General features: G+C 36.1%; 1 protein-coding gene across 5 annotated transcripts in view; it reads left to right on the top strand.

Annotated features, from left to right (window-relative positions):
• Positions 1–20,737, top strand: part of Cnksr2 (connector enhancer of kinase suppressor of Ras 2) — a 304,624-nt gene that overhangs the window by 20,491 nt on the left and 263,396 nt on the right. For all 5 annotated transcript variants that reach the window (XM_004670647.3, XM_004670646.3, XM_045140782.1 and 2 more), the window contains exon 2: positions 20,156–20,319. In XM_004670647.3, the coding sequence (XP_004670704.1) occupies positions 20,156–20,319 (164 nt within the window). The remainder of the gene's footprint in view (positions 1–20,155; positions 20,320–20,737) is intronic.

Genomic DNA, 20,737 nt, shown 5'->3' with positions numbered 1-20,737 from the left:
AGGTATGCGCCACCATGCCTGGCTAAATTTTGTTTTATATCCTTCAGGAGAATTTGGTGACTTTAAAAAGAAGTCATTATATCTTGTTAGGTTTATTTCTAACTTATTGTGTCTGTCCCTAGTATGATTGATTTTTAAATTTTTTGTTTATAGACTACTATATATAAGAAATTATTATAGGGGCTAGAGAAATGATCCAGCAATTAAACGTACATTTTTTTGTTTGTTTTGCAAAACCTGAAGGCTTGGGTTTGATCATTCCATATCCACAAAGCCAGATGCACAAAGTAGTGCATGAATTTGAAATACATTTGCATTAGCAGGAGGCTATGGCATGCTCATACGCACACTCTCCATCTGCCCCCTCTCTCAAATGAATGAATGAATGAATGAATAAATATTTTTAAAAGAAGTTATTATAAACTGTTGTTATATTTTGATCACCTTAATGAACTTTCTGCTTAGCTTTCTAGTTGATTTTCTAATACTATTTTACTTTGTTGGTAGTTTTTTTTATATTATCTCTAAATCTTGTTTGTTTGTTTTTTTTTTCCTTTGTTCACCTTTGCTGGTGTCTTAAGTATAATTTACTTTTAATGAGGTACCAATTTGTTCTATACATGTATTTTCCTTTGACAATATTTGCTTAATAGATATAGTAATGATTAAATTCTAATTAGGTTTTTAAATTAAAAATGAATATCTCACATTTATATAAATCCAGAAAGTAATCATTAGTAGTTTCTGAGCCTTAAGGGGTTTCTTCATAATTTTTAAGAAGGAAATTTATGTACAAGGCTGGTTTTAATATTTTCATGTGAGTATTGTAACTTAGTTTATGAAGAAACATATGTCTTCTATTAAAAATATTTTAACTATAAAAGTCTAATTCTGTTTTGAAATGCAGTGAGTTTATATGTACAATATGATTAATATTTTTATTACAAAACCTTGTGAGTATCTAAAGTTATACCTTCCTTAATCAGTAATTTCCTGCAAACAATTTTAGGTATTCCTCTGGAAATGCATAAATCACACCTTTGACACTAAAGTAGTGAAGAGGTGGGAATATTTGACCACTATTAAATGGATCAAAGAATATTCAGTAAAGCTTATGAGCTTCCTGTCTGTTGCTTTATGTCAGAAAGAGGTAGAGGTAATAGAGTAAATATTGTGTCCATCTGCAGTTTGTGGAAATCAGGATCTAAAATAAAAGTTTATACTCTTCTTGAAGGCTTCTGAATGTACAAAACATGTTAATCTTGTTGCCAAATCACAGATCACCTTCCTTGGTGTGAATTACAAATGGAAAAGGTTCATGGATTCTCTATTTATTGTAACAGGTGTTGAATTTATAGTTTTACTAGATCACAGTGAAAAAATAGGGGCTGGAGAGATGGCTTAGTGGTTAAGCACATGCTTGTGAAGCCTAAGGACCCTGGTTCAAGGCTCAATTCCCCAGGACCCACATTAGCCAGATACACAAGGGGGGACACATGTCTGGAGTTCGTTTGCAGTGGTTGGAGGCTCTGGTATGCCCATTCTCTCTCTCTCTCTCTCTCTGTCACTCTCAAATGATTAAAAATGAACACAGTGCAAAAATAATCTAGCTCTTCTCCATTTGATGGACTTAACCAGAGGCTTTTATTTTAGAATATAGATTAGAACCATACTATTTCTAAAATGAATCTCTTAGCTATAAAATATTTGGAAGCAAATATAAAACTTTAGTTAATAAGCAGGTTGATATGACGGTCAACCAAAATAACTCTTATTGAAAAAGAAACATATCTGATATAGGTGTTCATTAACTAGCTGAGGTTGAATAGTTAACCTCAATTCTTAAATATATTATACACAAAAATATGTATGGCATAGACATAGAAAATCATTGAAGTACTTACAAATTTACACTGGTCATAGTTATTTCTAAAAAGGAACAAATTCTTAAGATGAATGATTTTGTTTCCTATGCTGATTTTTAAAAGATAATTTCTGTCTCTTCCCTTTTTCTTCCCCCCATTCCTTTTTGGGTTTTCATAACATTACCAAGGACACCTACCATAAAAATCAGTCCTTTACATTCAAACAAAAATAATTTTGGTTGTATTCCCCCCACTCCTTTTTGAGATTTGGAATTATGAGAAGTGGTGAATAATATATACATAAATTTTCCCTAAGAGGGCATGACTCAGTTTTGAATACAAGTGCAAGGTTCCATTTTGAATTCTTAACCTTTTTTTTTTTTTTTTTTTGGTCTATAGCACCAGGAGGTCGGGATTAAAGTGCTTTGTTCATAAGTAGTAGTGTATAAAACTTTATCAGGAACTTAAAATTGCCTTGAGTGTTGTTGAATGACTCACACTCTTAAATGTTAAATGACTTTTAATCTGAGATATTATAACCAGTGGGGACATGTTTACAGGGTAGCTACTGACAATATAAAGTAATTATAGGTTTTCTTGCATTGTTATACATATCTGTATATTTCTTATTTTCTTTTTTGAAACAGAAGGTTCTTTCTCTTAGTTAATAAGTAATATTTTCTATTTCAAACAAAAGAAAATACCTTGGGTTCAGTAAACTGCCAAAATTATAAGGGCTGAGGATGAGGGTATAGTTCTTGGCATGAACAAAAACTTGAGTTCAATATCCAGAATGACAAAGAAAGAATTAAAATAGCAAGCCAGGTTTGGTGGCACATGCCTTTAATCCCAGTACTTGGGGGAGCAAATGTAGAGTTGCCATGAGTTCAAGGCTACCCTGAAACTACAGAGTGAATTCCAGGTCAGCTTGGACTAGAGCAAGACCCTACCTTGGAAAAAACAAAATAAATAAACAAACAAGTAAAATAAAAAGTAAAAACAAAATAAAATAGCAAGTAAAGGCACTTGAGTGCAAAGCCTGATGGCCCAGGTTCACTTTCCCAGTACCCACATAAAGCCAGATGTATAAAGTGGCTCATGCATCTAGAATTCATTTTCTGGTGCACCCATAAAACACCCTCTCTCTCTCACTGTCTCTCTGTCCCTCTCTTCCTCTCTCCCTCCGCCCCCTCTCTCTCAAATAAATAAATATTTTAAAATAAAACTTGCAGGGACTGAAGAGATGGTGAACAGGATAAAGCAGCTTGATTTTGAAGGTCTCAAACTGGTACAGTGGCAAAATAACACAAAAGAGAACTTGTCTCAAAAAAGAAAAAAAGGTAGAAAGGAGAAGACTAACAAGACAAAGTTTTTCTGTGACCTCCATATGCACACTGGCTCATGCAGTGTATGCATGCACGCACGCACATACATACAAAGATGCAAAAAATTAAAATCTGGGCTGGAGAGATGGCTTAGCAGCTAAGCGCTTGCCTGTGAAGCCTAAGGACCCCGGTTCAAGGCTCGATTCCCCAGGTCCCACGTTAGCCAGATGCACAAGGGGGCGCACACGTCTGGAGTTCGTTTGCAGAGGCTGGAAGCCCTGGCGCGCCCATTCTCTCTCTCTCCCTCTATCTGTCTTTCTCTCTGTGTCTGTCGCTCTCAAATAAATAAATAAAAAAATTTTAAAAAAATTAAAATCTTACCATTAATAATATACTGTTACATATAGAAAACAAGCACTTAATTCAAATACAAAATGAAATTAGAAAGGTTTTATATATACACACACATATATATATTAGAATGTCTACCAATATTTTCTATAGCTTTCACAATAATAATTTGCAATGCATATCAACGATTTTGCTTTTTATATTTATAACGTTTGCAAAAGAGTACAAAAAAAAATAACCCAGCTTGCAGCTATTCAAGATAATTCTTGGTCAATATCACATATTGACTTATAGCTATATTACATATAGGCCTCAGTAGCCAAAGTGATACTATATTTATATGTATGCAAATCTCACATTCTTTAGTGTATTTTTATTAACATTTACCAGTGGAAAAGTGGGACTCAATTGAAATAAAAGCTTGCTAAAAGATTGTTTGTACAGCTGCTCTCAGGCACTGACTAAAGTCTCATAGGAGGGTAAGTGCCAAACTTAGAAGTTTCTTGAGTAGTATTTTACAAAATATAAAATCATTGCATGTTGGGTCTTTGCCCTTGCTCTAACCTCCCCACATTCTTTTGTTTTCCCTTGTATAATTTCCTTTCTCTGGAAGAACTGATCATTTATTTTTATGTCTTATATGTGTCTTGAAAAATAGTTTTGTGTTCCTTTAGAGTTTAAGTAACTAGTGACCTTAGATGTACGTGTTGTTATAATTTTTTTAATTCTGAGACCTGAGAAAACATGATGTCTAAGTATTTTCCTCTTGTAAACTCCTATAACTGAAACTAGGCTATTGAACTCTAGTTTAGTCAGTAGAATCAAGCTCCATTAACTGTTAAGTTGTCAAAAAATCGTATGTAGTAGTAAATTATGACTTGGACTTTGCAAATGTCATCTAAAAGTTATTTCTTAAATTCTTGTCAAGCAATTACCATCTGCTAAGAAACAGATGTTATAAATAAGCAATGTTGCCTCTGTACTAAGCAGAAAGGATATAAGATTTTGTTTTAATGTACATCTGTTGAATTGTTTCCTCAATACAGTATTAGCTAAGACTCTAATTGCCATCAGCCCATTTTGATTCATATGAGCTTTTTAAAAATTTTTATTTATTAGAGACAGAGAAAGGGAGAATGGGTGTGCCAGGGCCTCTGGCCAATGCAAACAAATTCCAGACACATGCACCACCATGTGATCTGGCTTACATAGGACCTGGAGAATTGAACCTGGGTGCTTAGGCTTCACAGGCATACGTTTTAACCACTAAGCCATTTCTCTAGCCCTTCATGTGAGTTTTCTCAGAATGTTTTCTTCTTTCCTTTCTGATATTTTTGATAATTTTTATCCTGACCCACTTGTAAGAATTTAGAGTCCAGGGCTGGAGAGATGTTAAGTGCTTGCCTGTGAAGTCTAAGAATCCTGGTTCAAGTCTCGGTTCTCCAGGACCCACGTTAGCCAGATGCACAGGGGGCAAACGCATCTGGAGTTCCTTTGCAGTGGCTAGAAGTCCTGGCGTGCCCATTCTTTCTCTCCCTCTCCTTTCTCTCTCTCTCACACACACTCAAATAAATAAATAAGAATGAACAAAAAAAAAGTTGCAAAAAAAAAAAAAGAATTTAGATTCCAAAGGATATCACAAGAAAGTAGTAGTTACTGACTGACAACTTCAACTCCAGCAGGCCTTGATTACACTAGAATTGTACCATCATGTAGATTTTTACTGAGTAGGAAAAATTATTGGACATATATAAGACTCATATATTTTAATTTTTGTTTACTTTTGTTTATTTGAGAGCAACAGACAGAGAGAGAAAGAGAGAATGGGTGTGCCAGGGCCTCCAGCCACTGCAAACAAACTCCAGATGTCTGCACCCCCTTGTGCTAATGTGGGTCCTGAGGAATTGAGCCTCAAAGTGGGGTCCTTAGACTTCACAGGCAAGCACTTAACCACTAAGCCATCTCTCCAGCCCAAGACTCATATACATATACTCATAGCTACATTTATATATGCTACATAAGAAGTATGAATTTGTAATTTGTATTTTTATGGTTTCTTTCATGTTCTTGAAGAACTTCAAGTGTTACCTTTTTATAGCTAATGATTTTATATATGTATGTATGTATGTTTTGGTTTCTCTAGGTAGGGTCTTGCTCTAGCCCTGGTTGGCCTGGAATTCACTATGTAGTCTCAGGGTGGCCTTGAACTCATGACAGTTGTCCTACCTCTGCCTCCCACATGTTCGGATTAAAGGTATGCGCCACTACACTTGGCATGGTAACAATATTTTTAAGGATGAAACTAACTGTTGTTTGTTTAAAATGGTGAATATCCTTAGACTTTACTTTTTGGAGAATTAGGAGGTTTTCTAAATATCTATCCTTAAAATATGCAATAAGGGGTTTATTCAAATAAGCATCATTACAATTAGTCAGGAATATCTTTTCTCTATGTAATTTGTCTAGTTTACAGTGTATAAAATGTGGTTCTTTGTAGGCTATACATTTATGAAAAATATTTGTTCATTCTTTGATATCATTATATATCTCTTAATTGGCACTAGTAAGTCCAGAATGCGTATCACTAGTTATTTAAAAATGTAATCCTGTATTGTGTGTAAGTTTACATTAATGATCATCATTATTGCCCTATTTGATAATGACTTCATCACTTTTTAAAAGTTTATTTATTTATTTGCAAGCAGAGGAGAGAGATTGAGAAAAGGTAGAGAGAGATTGGGCATGCCAGGACCTCCAGCCACTGCAAACGAACATCAGATACATGCACCCTCTTGTATATCTGGCTTATGTGAATCCTAGATAATCAAACTTGGGTCCTTTGGCTCTGCAGGCAATCACCTTAACCACTAAGCCATCTCTCCAGCCCAAAATATCAATTCATTTTTGCCTTGGACAAGGAAAACATCTATTGTTTATTCAGAGGATGTTACAAGTGCAAAATCTCAGATGCCACCCAGAAAAATTGAATCAGAATCTGTGTTTGTCAGATTTCTTCTCTGTATATAAAATTTAATATTAAAATTAATAGAAACTAATGTTGTTTTGATTTATTATAATTATTTTGATGATATGTTAAGAACTTTAAGAGGAAATCAGGTTGGGAAAAAAGCCTACTCATAATAGGCTAAGATTTAGGGTACTAATTTAATTGTTTGTAATTGCATATTGATTCTCATATATGAGACAAAAATAAAAAATTAAATATCACTGTTTATATGTTACATACCTTTTTAGAAATAGTTCTGGGATTAATGTAGGTTTTTTAATTGTGACCAGCAATCCTAACAGATGAGAAAAGACAAACATTCATAGCTTCATTTTATTTTTAATATTTAGTATAATATGTGATAATTTAGGAATTAGATATAAAATATATGTTGACTAAACATTGGCATTAATATTTTAGGCCCAATTTTAAGAATAGCAGAAACTATAAAACAGGGGTGGTGAGTTTCCTCAGCACTTGTTTGGTCTGTGTTCAGTTCCCCTGTTCCCTTGGAAAGCCAGATTCACAAAGTAGTGCATGCATTTGAAATCCAATTGTCGTGGCAAGAGGCCTTGCTGTGCTCATACTCTTGCTCTTCCTTTCTCTGTCTCTTTCTCAAATAAATTAATAAAAATATTTTAAAACTTATAAAATGCATAGCATTCTTCTTTGTTATATGATCCCAGCAATTCTTTGATGCTGACTTGTTTCCTAGTTCCAGCTGTGGGTTCTATTCCACTGAGCTATTCCGTTAGCCAACTCAAGAGCAGTTGGTTACCCACCATGGTCCTGTGCCCCTATTGTACTTGAGCGACTTGGGGAAAATGGCCAACATTTGTCCAAGCAACTTGTGGTCTAGGATACTCAGCAGCAAACAACCTGACATGATGCTCACCCAAATACACCTTGTTCTTTATCTAGTTTCTCCAAAAAGCCTGCATTTGGTCTTTCTGATTTGATTAGCTCAGTTTATTATAGGCTATTGGAGCACCATGCAAGCAAGGTGCATTTTCTTCTTGTCAATTAATTATTAGGGCTGTTTGAGTGATTCCAAAATATGTTTTTTTTTTAAAATATTAGCTCCAGCAAGACAGAGAAGAGATCAACTCCCCAAAGGATTCATCCCCAGTGACCTACTTCACCAGCTAATCTCCACCTCCTGATGTTTCCAGAACCTCCCCAAAACAGTGCTACCAGCCTGAGAACAAGTCTATAATACATGAACATTTTTGGAGGGACACTTCACATCCAAATCATAACACCCACAGATATAGCACTAGTAATTTGACATAAAGTAATAACTTTGGCTTATAGGTATGGACTTCCTATACCCATTAATTTCCCAAGTCACTTAATTGTGTCCAATTAAAATTTGGAAGTAGAAAATTTAGGCTATTAAGGTTAAATGGTGGTTAATCTCTACTTCTAATTATAGCATAATATATGTAATAAAATTGGATATTTTCATAAATAATATTAAAAATATAATATACATATACCATCAAGTAAACTAACCTTTTTTTTCAGTATCAGGGACCAAACCCAGAACTTTGTATATTATAGGCATATATCTCTCACTGAGTTCAATATCCCAGAACCAACTATATTAATAGTATCCTTTGCTGCATAAAAAGTTTTAATTTTGATGAGATACAAACTATACAGTTTTCATTAAGTGTCCTTGACTTATATGTTAAACTTTTAAAAATCAGTACTTAGTTTTTCAAGGTACAGGAATAAGAATCTTTTATTTAAAATTATCACTATTTAAATGAATAGGTTGTATGTATGTCTAAAACATTTTAGATACCAGTTGAGACAAACTTTAATTTTCAGTAATATTTCAAGTAAAGCTTACATTTTATTACCATTATGCAAGAGAAAACTTCCAAGCTATTTTCTCTATCAAATATATGTTCTTTTTTCTTTAATTTATTAGTTTTCTTTTCAGTAAATAGAGGCAGTTTGGTACCATTGTTTAGGCTCATCCATGACCTACCCCCTCCCAATGGCCTCTCCTTGTTGATGTAAGTGAGTCGTGCATTGTGGAGTTAGCCCACAGTTATTAGTATGATAAATGTCTCTGCATATCATGACCCAATATGTGACTCTGACATTCTTTCCGCCCTCTCTTCCGCAAAATTTCTCTGAGCCATGTTGGGTTCATTTTTGGTCTGCTTCAATGCTGAGGTGTTGGGGGCCTCTGAGGCTCTAGCTCTCTGATTTGGTAGGAGTTGATTTTTCTCTGTGTTGGTCTCCTTCCCCTTTGTGCTGGTATCGGGTTCATCAGGAAAACATCACCCATGCTTGTTTTGCCAATTTTCCTTAGTTTCAGTCAGGCCCCTTTTGAGGTATGTTGGGGCAGCTCTCTCCTTAGGATCTGCATCTATCTGAAAAAGAGAAGCAGATTATCCAACAGTGAGTAAGTTTGCACCCGGAAAATTGAGATAACACTTACTTTTTTGATAGAGAGTTTGATAGGTGTAGGCCCTCTTGTACCCCATGATTGATGGTAGTTTGATATTGGAGAGTGGGCTTATGTTTGGATATTGTTCTGACTTGTTTCCCAGCTCCAGCTATGGGTCCCATACCACTGAGGAGCAGTTGGTTCCCCACCATGGCTGTGTGCCACTATTGCACTTGTGTGGCCATCACACCAAGTTATTTGTTGCTAAGTAGATTAGACCATGGGTTGCTTGTACAGATATTGGTCATTTCCCCCAGTCGCCCATGTAGCACCTTCTGGCACTAGACCTGCTGACTGTCTGGGGACTGACTCTCTCCTGGCTTCCAGCCATGCCATTCCATTTTACGTGTCAGCTACATATGGAGTCTTCAGCAATAGGGTCTTGCCACTGACCTTTGGTAGGTCATTAAGTACTCTGACAGAAGTCTGTCATTCATTTAGGAAACCTTGTAGGTTTCTCTGCTCATTGTGGATGATAGTCCCATGCTGGCAGTGGGGGTTACAGGTCAGTGCCCACTAAGAAAATGAAGAAAAAAATAACTAATATGCAAGAGTTAGAGAGGAGAGGGGTGCAGGGAGAGAGGGAGGGAGGGAAGATGTAGAAGATTTAGGTTAGACTTTATCTTACCCTCTCTAGTATCTCATGGTTCAGGTGTTTCTTGTAAGGGTCTAGTGAAGGTTCAGCCATTTGGTCTGCCTTTCAGGAAGTAGAATTTTATGGTCCATTTCTGGTCCAGATTAGTGTTTCCCACTGCATCGATGTCTTCCTCTCCCTCCGCATCTATCCTAATGTCTAATCCATGAGGTGCTTGCTGGGTATGTAAGGTATCTTGGGTAGATTCAGGTTAGGTGCTGTATGAGTGAGACAATGTGTCGATTTTTTTTCTGTGATTGGGTAAGTTCACTGAGAATGATCTGTTCCAGGTTCAATCATTTTTCCTCAAATTTCAAGTGTCATTTTTTCTTCCTGCCGTATAGAATTCCATTGTATAAATAAACCACATCTTACTTATCCATTTTTCTAGTGATGGACATCTGGATTGATTCCAGCTCTTAGCTATTACGAATTGAGCCACTATAAACGTGGTTGAGCAAATATATATGGCCGGTGGTTTGAAGGTTTTAGGCGAGATACCCAGTCAGGGAATAACTGGTTCTGTTGGTATCACTATACTCAGCTTTTTCAGGAGTCTCCATATTGCTTTCCAAAGTGGTTGTACCATCCTACCTTCCCACCAACTGTGGAAGAGGTTTCCTACTTCTCCACATCCTTGCCAGCATTTATTTTTGTTTGATTTTTTGATGTTTGCTATGCTTATTGGGGTAAGGTGGACTCTCATAGTTGTTTTAATTTGCATTTCTCTGATGATTAGGGATGACAAACATTTTCTCAAGTGTGTGTTTGCCATTTGTGTTTCTTCCTCTGTGAACTGCCTGTCCAGCTCTTTGCCCCATTTTGTGAGTGGGGTGTTTGACTTCTCATGGTTTAGATTTTTGAGTTCTTTGTAGATTCTAGAGATTAGGCCTCTATCAGTTAGATAACCCACAAATATTTTCTGCCATTCTGTGGGCAATCTATTGGCTTTGCTTATGGTATGCTTGTCTGTAAAGAAACTCTTCAGCTTCATATAATCCCATTGGTTGAGTGACTGTTTAAGAACTTGAGCCACTGGGGTTTTATTCAGGAAGTCTTTTTCCATTCCTATATCATGGAAAGTACTTCCTAAATTTTCTTCCAGTAGTATTCGATTTTCTGGTCTTATGTTGAGGTCTTTGATCCATTTGGATTTGAGAGTAGTGCATGGTGAAATGTGTGGATCAAGTTTCAATTTCCTGCATATGGTTATCCAGTTTGTCCAGCACCATTTGTTGCAGATGCTATCTCTTTCCAGCCTATATTTTTCAGGCCTTTGTCAAATATCAAGTAGCTACAGTTGCTTGACCCAAAATTGGGTGCTCAAGTATATTCACTTGGTCTATACTCCTGTTTTTATGCCAGTACCATGCTGTTTTTATTACTATGGCTTTGTAGTATAGCTTTAGATCAGGTATGGTGATGCCAACGCCATACCTTTTGCTGAGGATATGTTTGGATACGTGAGGCCTTCTGCCTTTCCATATGAAATTTGAGATCATTTTTTCTATTTCTGTGAAGAACACTGTAGGAATTTTAATTGGAACTGCGTTAAATGTACATACTGCCTTTGGTAGGGTTGTCATCTTTATAATGTTAATTCTGCCTATCCAGGATCATGGGAGGTCTTTCCATCTTTTCAAGTACTCCTCAATTTCTTTTTTGAGTGTTTTTATATTTTAGTTGTATAGCTCTTTTACTTTCTTGGTTAGCATTATTCGAAGGTATTTTTTTGTTGTTGTTGCTATTGAAAATGGGACTATGTCCTTATTTCTTTTTCTGTATCTTTGTCATTTGCATACAGAATTGCTACCGATTTTTCTGCATTGATTTTGTATCCTGCTACTTTGCTATAGGAGTTAATCACCTTCAGGAGTTTTGCGACAGAGTGTCTTGGGTCTCTTACATATATAATCATGTCATCAGCAAATAGAGCTAACTTAACTTCTTCCTTTCCAAATTGTATCCCTTTTATTTCCTTCTCCTGTCTTATTGCTTGAGCTGGGACTTCCAGAACTATATTGAAAAGCAGAGGTGAGAGAGGACATCCCTCTTTTGTTCCTGATCTCAATGGGAATTCCTCCAGTCTCTCTCCATTAAGTATTATTTGGGCCTTTGGAGCTTTGTACATTGCCTTTATTATGTTAAAATTTGAACTGGCCATGCCAATTCTCTCCAATGTTTTGACCATGAAGTGATGTTGTATCTTGTCAAAGGCCTTTTCTGCATCAATTGAAATGATCATGTGGTTTTTATGGTTAACCTTGTTTATGTGGTGTATTACATTGACAGATTTTCATATGTTGAACCACCCTTGTGTTCCTGGGATAAATCCCACTTGGTCCAGGTGGATAATGCTTTTAATGTGTTGTTGGATTCGGTTTGCGAGTATTTTGTTCAGGATCTTTGCGTCTATGTTCTTTAGGGAAATAGGCCGGAAGTTTGCTATTCTTATGGCATCTCTGACTGGTTTTGGGACTCGGGTGATACTATCTTCATAGAAGGAGTTGGGTAGCTTTCTCTCTTTTTCAATTGTGTGGCACAGTATTAGGAAGATTGGTTTGAGTTCTTCCATGAAGGTTTGATAAAATTCATCTGAGAATCCATCTGGTCCTAGAATCTTCTTTTTGGGGAGGTTGTTTTTTATAACTTTTTCAATCTCCATGAGTGTGATGGGCTCATTGAGGTGATTAATCTGCTCTGAGTTTAGCTTTGATAGATGGTATGCATCCAGGAATTTATCCATCTCCTCCACATTTTCCAGTTTTGTGGAGTAGAAGTTTTTGAAATAAGTTCTGATGATTCTCCCAATTTCACTTATGTCTGTTGTGATCTCTCCTTTTTCATTTCGAATTTTGTTAATTTGGAGCTTCTCCTTTTTTTGCTTGATCAAATTGGCCAGAGGTTTGTTAATCTTGTTTTTTTTTTTTTTCAAAGAACCAGCTCTTTGTTTTGTCAATTGCCTTAATTGTTTCTTTGGTTTCCAATTCATTAATTTCTGCTCTGATTTTAATTATTTCTTTTTTTTAAATTTTCATTAGCATTTTCCATGATTATAAAAAGAATCCCATGTTAATTCCCTCCCTCCCCCCCAAACTTTTTCCTTTGAAATTCCATTCTCCATCATATTACCTCCCCATCACAATCATTGTACTTACACATATACAATGTCAACCTATTAAGTATGTTTTTAGTTATTTCTTTCCTTCTGGAGCTCTTTGGGTTGGATTATTCTTGCTTTTCCAGTGCCTTTAGGTGTATGGTTAGGCTATTGATTTGGGATCTTTCTGTCTTTATGAAGGCAATGAGTGCTCTGAATTTTCCCCTGAGGTCTGCCTTCATTTTATCCCATAAGTTTTGATATGATATGTTCTCATTGTCATTCGATTCCAGGAATTTTGCAATTTCATTTTTTATTTCATCCACTATGCATTTATTGTTTAAGAGTGTGCTGTTCATTTTCCAGTTGCCGTTGGGATTCTTGGTCGGTCTTTTTTTGTTGATTTCTAGCAATATAGCATTGTGATCTGATGTCATGTATGGAATTATGTCAATTTTCCTAAATATGTGGAGGCAGTCTTTGTGACCCATTATATGGTCTATTTTAGAGAATGTTCCATGGGCTGTTGAGAAAAATGTGTAGTCTGTGCATTTGGGATGGAAAGTTCTGTAGATGTCCATTATGTCTAAGTGATGTATGGTTTTGTTGAGCTCTCTTACTTCCTTGTTGACTATCTGTTTGGATGATCTATTACTGATAATGGTGTGTTGAAGTCCAAAGTTATGATGGTGTTGGTGGTTATTTCTGTTTTATTGTCAAGTAGATATTGTTTTATGAACTGTGGTGCCCCTGTGTTTGGTGCATACAGGTTTATGATTGTAATATCCTCTTGATGGATCATTCCCTTGATAAGTTGGAAATAGCCTTCTTTGTGTTTTTTGATTATTTTTGGTTTGAAGTCTATTTTATCTGATATTAATATAGCTACACCTGCTTGTTTCTTATTCCCATTTGCTTGGAATATTGTTTTCCACCCTTTCACCCCAAGGAGGTTTCTGTCTTTAATGGTAAGGTGGGTTTTGAAGGCAGCAGATTGAGGGGTCTAATTTTTTGATTCACCCTGTTAGCTTGTGTCTCTTGATGGGTGGATTAAGGCCATTAATATTTAGGGTAATGACTGTGAGATTTGATTTGATCCCTGCCATGTTGTGGTGGTAGATGTGTGTTGGTATTTTCATGGAATTTGAAATTTTTTCCTGTCTACTGTGGGTTTGGATGTTGTGATCTGCTTCTTGTAGGCATTTGTGTTTGGTGATTTGTTTCTTCTCTGTGGAGAATTTCCTGGAATGCTTTCTGTAGGGTTGGTTTTATGTTCATATAATTGTAAGGCTGAGTTTTGTCATGGAAAGTTTTTCTTTCACCATCTATTATGAGAGAAACTTTTGGCGGGTATAGTTTGGGTTGAAAGCCGTAGTTTCTTAGAGTTTGGAGAGTTTCATTCCAGGCCCTTCTAGTTTTCAGGGTTTCCCTTGAGAAATCTGAAGTAATTCTGATGGGGTTTCCTTTGAAAGTGGTGTGCTGTTTTTCCCTAGCTGCTTTTAGGATTTTCTCTTTGGTGTCAATGTTTAGAATCTCAATGATAATATGTCTTGGGGAGTTTCTCCTTTGGTCCAGTTCTGTTCGCTTCCTGTATCTTGATGGGCCTTTCTTTTAATAGACTGGGGAAGTTTTCTTCAATTATTTTGTTAAATAAATTCTCCATGCCTTTGGTCTGAAATTATTCTCCTTCTGGTATTCCAATGATTCTGATATTAGGACGTTTACGTGTATCCCACAATTCCCTCATGTTCTGTTCACAGGAACTTTTGAACTTACTGAAATTTTTGAACTCTTGAGCTGTTTCTTCCATCCTGTCTTCCAGATCAGAGTTTCTATGCTCCACTTCGCTGACTCTATTCTTGAGAGCCTCTAGAGAGTTTTGGACTCGTTCAATTAAGTTTGCATTTTCTACTACTTTCCTATGTGTCACTTCCATTGCTCTGCCCAGCTCCCTTTTCATCTCATTTTCTGATTTTCTTGATGATTCTTGGAAATCTTCCTTGCATTTCTTTATTTTTTTCATTTAGTGTGGCCAGCTGAGTTTTAAGGTCCTCTTTTTTTTCAGTCTCCCTCAATTTTCTTAACTCTCTTTGAATTCCTTCCAATGTCTTATCATATTGCTCTAGCTTAGTGATGGTAGCATCCACACGATTATTGGTCCTTTGTTGCTTTCCTGCAAGTTCTACCAGTAGGTTGTTCAGGGTTGCATTGCTCATAGCTTCCACTTGATGTTCTGATCCTAAAAAATCTTCTATGTTTTGGTTAGATGTAATCCTTGTTGGAGTGGGTGATCTATCTGTATTTTCTTGCATTTGATTTTTCATATTATTTCTTTTGCGCTGTGGTCTATCCATGTCAGTTTATGGGCAGGTAGGTGGGTGGACCAGCCTGGGCTCTAGGTCAATGGGAATCTAAGAGATCCTGGGGCAGTTGCCAAGCAGCCTGGGTTTTGGCTGTCTCTTGCTAAAGCTTCCTATCTATTGTCTGACAGGGGTGCCAAATTTGCCTGAATTCTCACCCAGTAATGCACCAAAGCTGCCTGCCTTCGAGCTTGGAGGGGGACTGAGGTAGCAATCCCTGAAGCTGTCCAAATTCTGGTAGGGAACACTGGGACCTGCAAACTGTCTGCGCTTCCCCACCACAGGGGCGTGGGGGATGGGCGACGATGGACAGTTAGGGGATGGCACCTGAGCTGGTGCTAGTGACTCAGTCTGGGCTTGTGTGGCCCTTGCTGTGGGACTGGGCCCGCTTCACATGCAATTGTAGTGCAGAGGCAGCTGCAGCAGGCATGGCGTTGGGGCACAGTGGAGGCTGGCTGGCAGGCGCACAATTGGAGCACAGCAGCGGGGGATCTGGCGGCCACCCGATGAGAACATAGCGGAGGATAGCGGAGGCGGTCCCCGCGGGTGTGTGAAGGGAGCACAACAGTTGAGGTCCCCGCGGGTGTGCTATCGGAGCACAGCCGCTTGGGGCACGGGGCGCAGCAGCTGTATGGGGAGGGGTGTAGACTACCCATCCTAGAGGGGATCCGCCATTCCCTGTTTTCCCTACTCTGTGCCCTCCCACTGGCAAGAAGACCCTTATAACACTTAATTTCTTGCCTTTCTTTCCCTGGTATTTGCAGCACAGCTAGGCGGTCACCATCTTGGCCGATATATGTTCTTTTAATAGGTTATAACATCTGTTTTTAAAATTATTTTATTAGATGTGGACATATTTAGTATGCAACCAGCACATGTTGGTACCATCCTTTCCTTCCTCCCTGCCCTTTTTCTGAAGAGGCCTCCCTCATAGGGGATGCAGGTCAACCCCATGATGGTTGTGGGTCATGTATTATGGGGGCAGCAGTAAGTTATATCATCTTTAAAGGCAGTAAATATGAACATTTCTTTATAACAACCACTTTTGAATATATATATATTTACTCTTGAGAAATATTTTTGCTGAATTTAGCATTAAGAACTGATAGCCTTCCATGAGAGATTAGCCTGTTTTACCTAATGAATGTGTGAAACTATATCTGATCACATCTCCTTGATCACATTCACCCCTACAGTTTACAGTTTATACTATAGCTCTTTCAACATTTTAGAAAACTCTATGTTCTTCATTGGTATGCATTTTAATACATTATTATTACTGTTGTCATGATGGTTGTTTTGGCTCCAGTTGTATGAATGACCATATTTTTCTTAACTCTATATTTTTAAGGACATTTTGTTTATTTATTGATTTGAGAGCAACAGACAGAGAGAGAGAGATAGAGGCAGATAGGTATAGAGAGAATGGGCACGCCAGTGCCTCCAGCCACTGCAAATGAACTCCAGATGCATGCACCACCTTGTGCATCTAGTTTATGTGGGTCCTGGGGAATTGAGCCTCAAACTCCAGTTGTTAGTCTTCACAGGCAAGCACTTAACTCCTAAGCCATCTCTCCAGCCCTTAGCAATATTTTTGTTACTTTATTCTGCATTATCATGGTGAATTTCACATATATAAATAACATAATTACATGCATTTTATACACACCATGATTTGTAGTTTAAATATTTTGATGATATCTTTAAAGCTTTAAATGTAAAATATTTGTGACATTAATGACTTTGGTATGATTCAGTTGTTCATTCTGAAACTTTGTAAATAATTCTTTCAATTTTTGACAACTCCCAATTTGGTGTGGTGTTTAAAAGCTGAGATTTGGAGCCTGTTTCACTCCAGACTTGGATTTAGACCTTTCCTTACCATTTACAAACTATAGGATACTAAGTATAGTCCCTAAATTACAGTTTTATTTTATAAAATCAGTATAATGAGATGTAATTCATAAGGTTATTTTAATGATTCAGAGAAAAAAAAATATTTTAAAAGTGCTTAGACTGTTCCTTAGTACCCACTGAACACATGCACACAAATAAATGGAGAGTGTTACTGCTACTCAGCTTCAACAGAAAATAACAAAAAATAATTGAAAGCATAGCTTTTTCTAACATAAAGTAAGGCACAGTAATTAAGAACAAGCCTATCAAAAAGTTGTCCTTCCCTTTTCTATTTATTTGTTTTTCCTGAGAAACCTTGAAAAAACCAACAGTCTGTCAGTTAGTATAGAGCATCTACTTGCATGTAGATGGGTAACTGAAGGATTACATTGAGGAATATAAAGAAGAGTTTCACAAGTCTTCACGTATTGTATTGATTTAAGTGTTGTCTAATGACTATTTCCTGTATTTTCCCTTATACTTATTTGAATACAGCTTCAGAATGCATGTCTAGTAAGCTCCAATACATTGTATTCATTTCAACAAAGTAGGCAAACATGAAATTTAGTCTTTGTAATTTTAAGTAATTTTGTCACCTGTGTATAAAAGAATTTAATTCTATTAACCAATGATATTTTTCTGCACTTTAATAATTATATTTTTCGATCTCTATTTATCCTGTACTTTTTTCAAGAGTATAATTTACCTCATTAGTGCCATGTAACTTTATTGTTGAAATATCAGTCTTCGGATATTCTGATATAATCATAAGCGATTATAATTTACAAACTTGGAGACTAGGTTTTAGTCCTTTTGTCATTTACTTACTATGTACATATAGCATATCACCTAACTTTGCTGTGTAATTTCCTCAGTTCTAAAATGCATAATAGTAGTCCCTTACTTGATACCATCTTATCTACTTCTCATCTTTTTCAGTGCCATATAATTTCCTAAAGGAATATTGTACATAAAAAGACTACTTTTCTCATTTCTCAGTACTTTTCTGCCCTCAACTATCTGGTTTCTGTTATTATTATTATTCTGATATTTATTTAGAAATAATCACTACTGATCTACTAATTTTCAAAGTTAGAGTGATTTAGTTCTTACATTACAGGTATATTCTGCTACATGTAACACTTGTCCGTCCTAACTACCATATTACCTTGTACCCTTCTTACCTATTTTTGTTCTTGTTCTTAGACGCAGTTTTTGTTACCATCCCCCAAGTGTTTTGGACTATTATACTGGTATACTTTTCCCAGGACTTTCCATTCATTTGTTCTTACTGTTCTCAACACATTCCATAATATATCAAATGGTAATAGTAATGTTATATGCATATATTTGCCTCTGATATGTCTCTTAAGGTCTTTGTCATACTTATACTTTCATATCCAGAAGTCAAGGTTCTGACAACATAATTTTCTCATCTTCCCTTGCTCTTGACCACATAGTTTTCTCTTTCAAATAAAAATCTTATTTTCTCCATGGTACTGTAATACTGCAATAAGTAGTGACTTTGTTCATGTGTTTAGCACATCATATTAATGGCACCATGTGTGTGTGTGTGTGTGTGTGTGTGTGTGTGTGTGTGTGTGTGTATGTAGCTTTATACATAATCTGTGAACCCTCATTTAGATCTAAACAGTAGTCTTAAAGTACTTAGGAAATCCCTCATATTCTTATAGTCATAATCTTCCTGGATTCGTACCTTTTGTCTCTTTCATTCTTTTTTTTAACAGAGATAAATGGTTCTTATCTGTATTTAAATATTTTTAAATCTCTAACATCTCAAAAACACAGTATCATATATTTTTCAGGTATCTGCTTATTGCTCTCTTGTATAATCTATTTTGAAAGCTCCTTAACTCATTGAATACTGACCTACTGCATCACTGTGAAAACAACTGTCATGGGTGTCACTGGTGACCTTCATGTTACTATGTCCAGTGAGATAATCTCAGCTCTCACTAATATTCCCATATCAATGGAATGAAAAAAAGAGTAGTATTAAGGAAACCACAAAGTAACTCAAGTTACTTTAAGGAAGTTTGAGAATATATTAAGGTCATGTGTAGCCTAGTACTAGATGCTATCAAGAACAAAGCCACTTATAGAAATAACATTTTCATCTCTGAAGGCTATGTAGTATCTCTTTTGTGGGGGACTTGTTCCTTTATCTCATCTGCTCTAACCCTATCTCTTTTTCCTATACTTGGTTATAATTTCTATTCCCTCTTAATATTCACTAGAATGTAGTCTACTATGGACTGTTTTATCGTCATTATTATAATCAGTACCACTTGGTTTATTACTTTATTTCTAGGTATGTCTTACCTATTAATTAATATTAATTAAGTCATCATTTGTGTCAGACCACTGTAGGTCATTGAAGCTAATTCAGTTTGTAGCCTGAATAATCACTTACCAGTTGCCATAGCTAATCTTGAAAACTACATTTTCAAGAGAATAACATCAAATATGGACATGGGTGAAATCCACATGATAATGGAATAGGGAGCTCATTTCAGATAAAAAATAAAGTTAAGGAGCTTTGACTTTGAGAGGATATCATTGGAAAGCACACAATCAAAGAACTCATTGGAAGGATATTGTTTTATTTTTCAGGATGGCAAAGTTTGAACATATACATAGTCAATGAATAGAAATTCATTGAAAATGAGCATACTTTTTTTAAATTGAAGTACTGCTAAGCTGGTAGAAGATAGAATTCCAGAGTGCACAAGGATAGATTAATCAAGCATTTTATAGAAGTGGAATAAAATAAAAAAGAGTTTGATGCAAATAACTCTAAAATAAGAGAGTCTGTCTACTAGTGCACCTTATGGGCCATCATTCTAATAACTTGTGTGTGTGTGGAACTGTTAAGAAAGAACTAAAGATTTTTTTTTTATAATTACTGAAGAAAATTCAGATAGTAGCTTAACAGTGAAGAATAAATATCATGAAGTAATCATTTTGGTTATATGTAGATTGGAAAAAGTAGATGATTATACTAGCTCAATATCAAAATAGATTGCACTTATGACATAGTAGATGTAACAATTGCTTTTTCCAACCCACTAATTTGTTTGGCTCAAATGTTTTATTTTCCAATGTAATCTTTCATACTTTATTTTGTAGGCCTTGATGACTGTTTGCAACAGTATATTAAGAACTTTGAGAGGGAGAAGATAAGTGGGGACCAGTTACTACGCATTACACATCAGGAACTAGAAGATCTGGGAGTCAGCCGCATTGGCCATCAGGAGCTGATCTTGGAGGCAGTTGACCTTCTGTGTGCACTGGTAAGAACATGAAGCTTGTGAAAAAGGAGAGACTGTCTTTCATTTTTCTTTTGTTCCTTTTGTTTTTTTTCTCTTTTTAATAATTTGAATGCAAGTAAAGAAAAATATCTCCTAGTTCTTTTTTTTTTTACAATTATTTATTTATTTATTTGAGAGAATGCGTATACCTGGGCTTCCAGCTACTACAAATTAAGTCCAGATGTATGTGCCTCCTTGTGCATCTGGCTTACATGAGTCCTGAGGATTTGAAGCTGGGTCCTTTGGTTTTGCAAGCAAGTGCCTTAACCACTAAGCCATTTCTCCAGCCCAATCTCTCCTAATTTTTAACTAGCTAAATTTACTGTTTTCCTACTTTCTTAAATTTATGTTTTTGCTAAGTGATAAAGAGGCTCATAATTGAACTGACAAAAATATATCT

Source organism: Jaculus jaculus, chromosome X, assembly GCF_020740685.1.
Source record: "Jaculus jaculus isolate mJacJac1 chromosome X, mJacJac1.mat.Y.cur, whole genome shotgun sequence".
Taxonomy (NCBI): Eukaryota; Metazoa; Chordata; class Mammalia; order Rodentia; family Dipodidae; genus Jaculus; species Jaculus jaculus.
The sequence above is the reverse complement of the archived record's forward strand: the minus strand, read 5'-3'. Positions and strand labels throughout refer to the sequence as shown.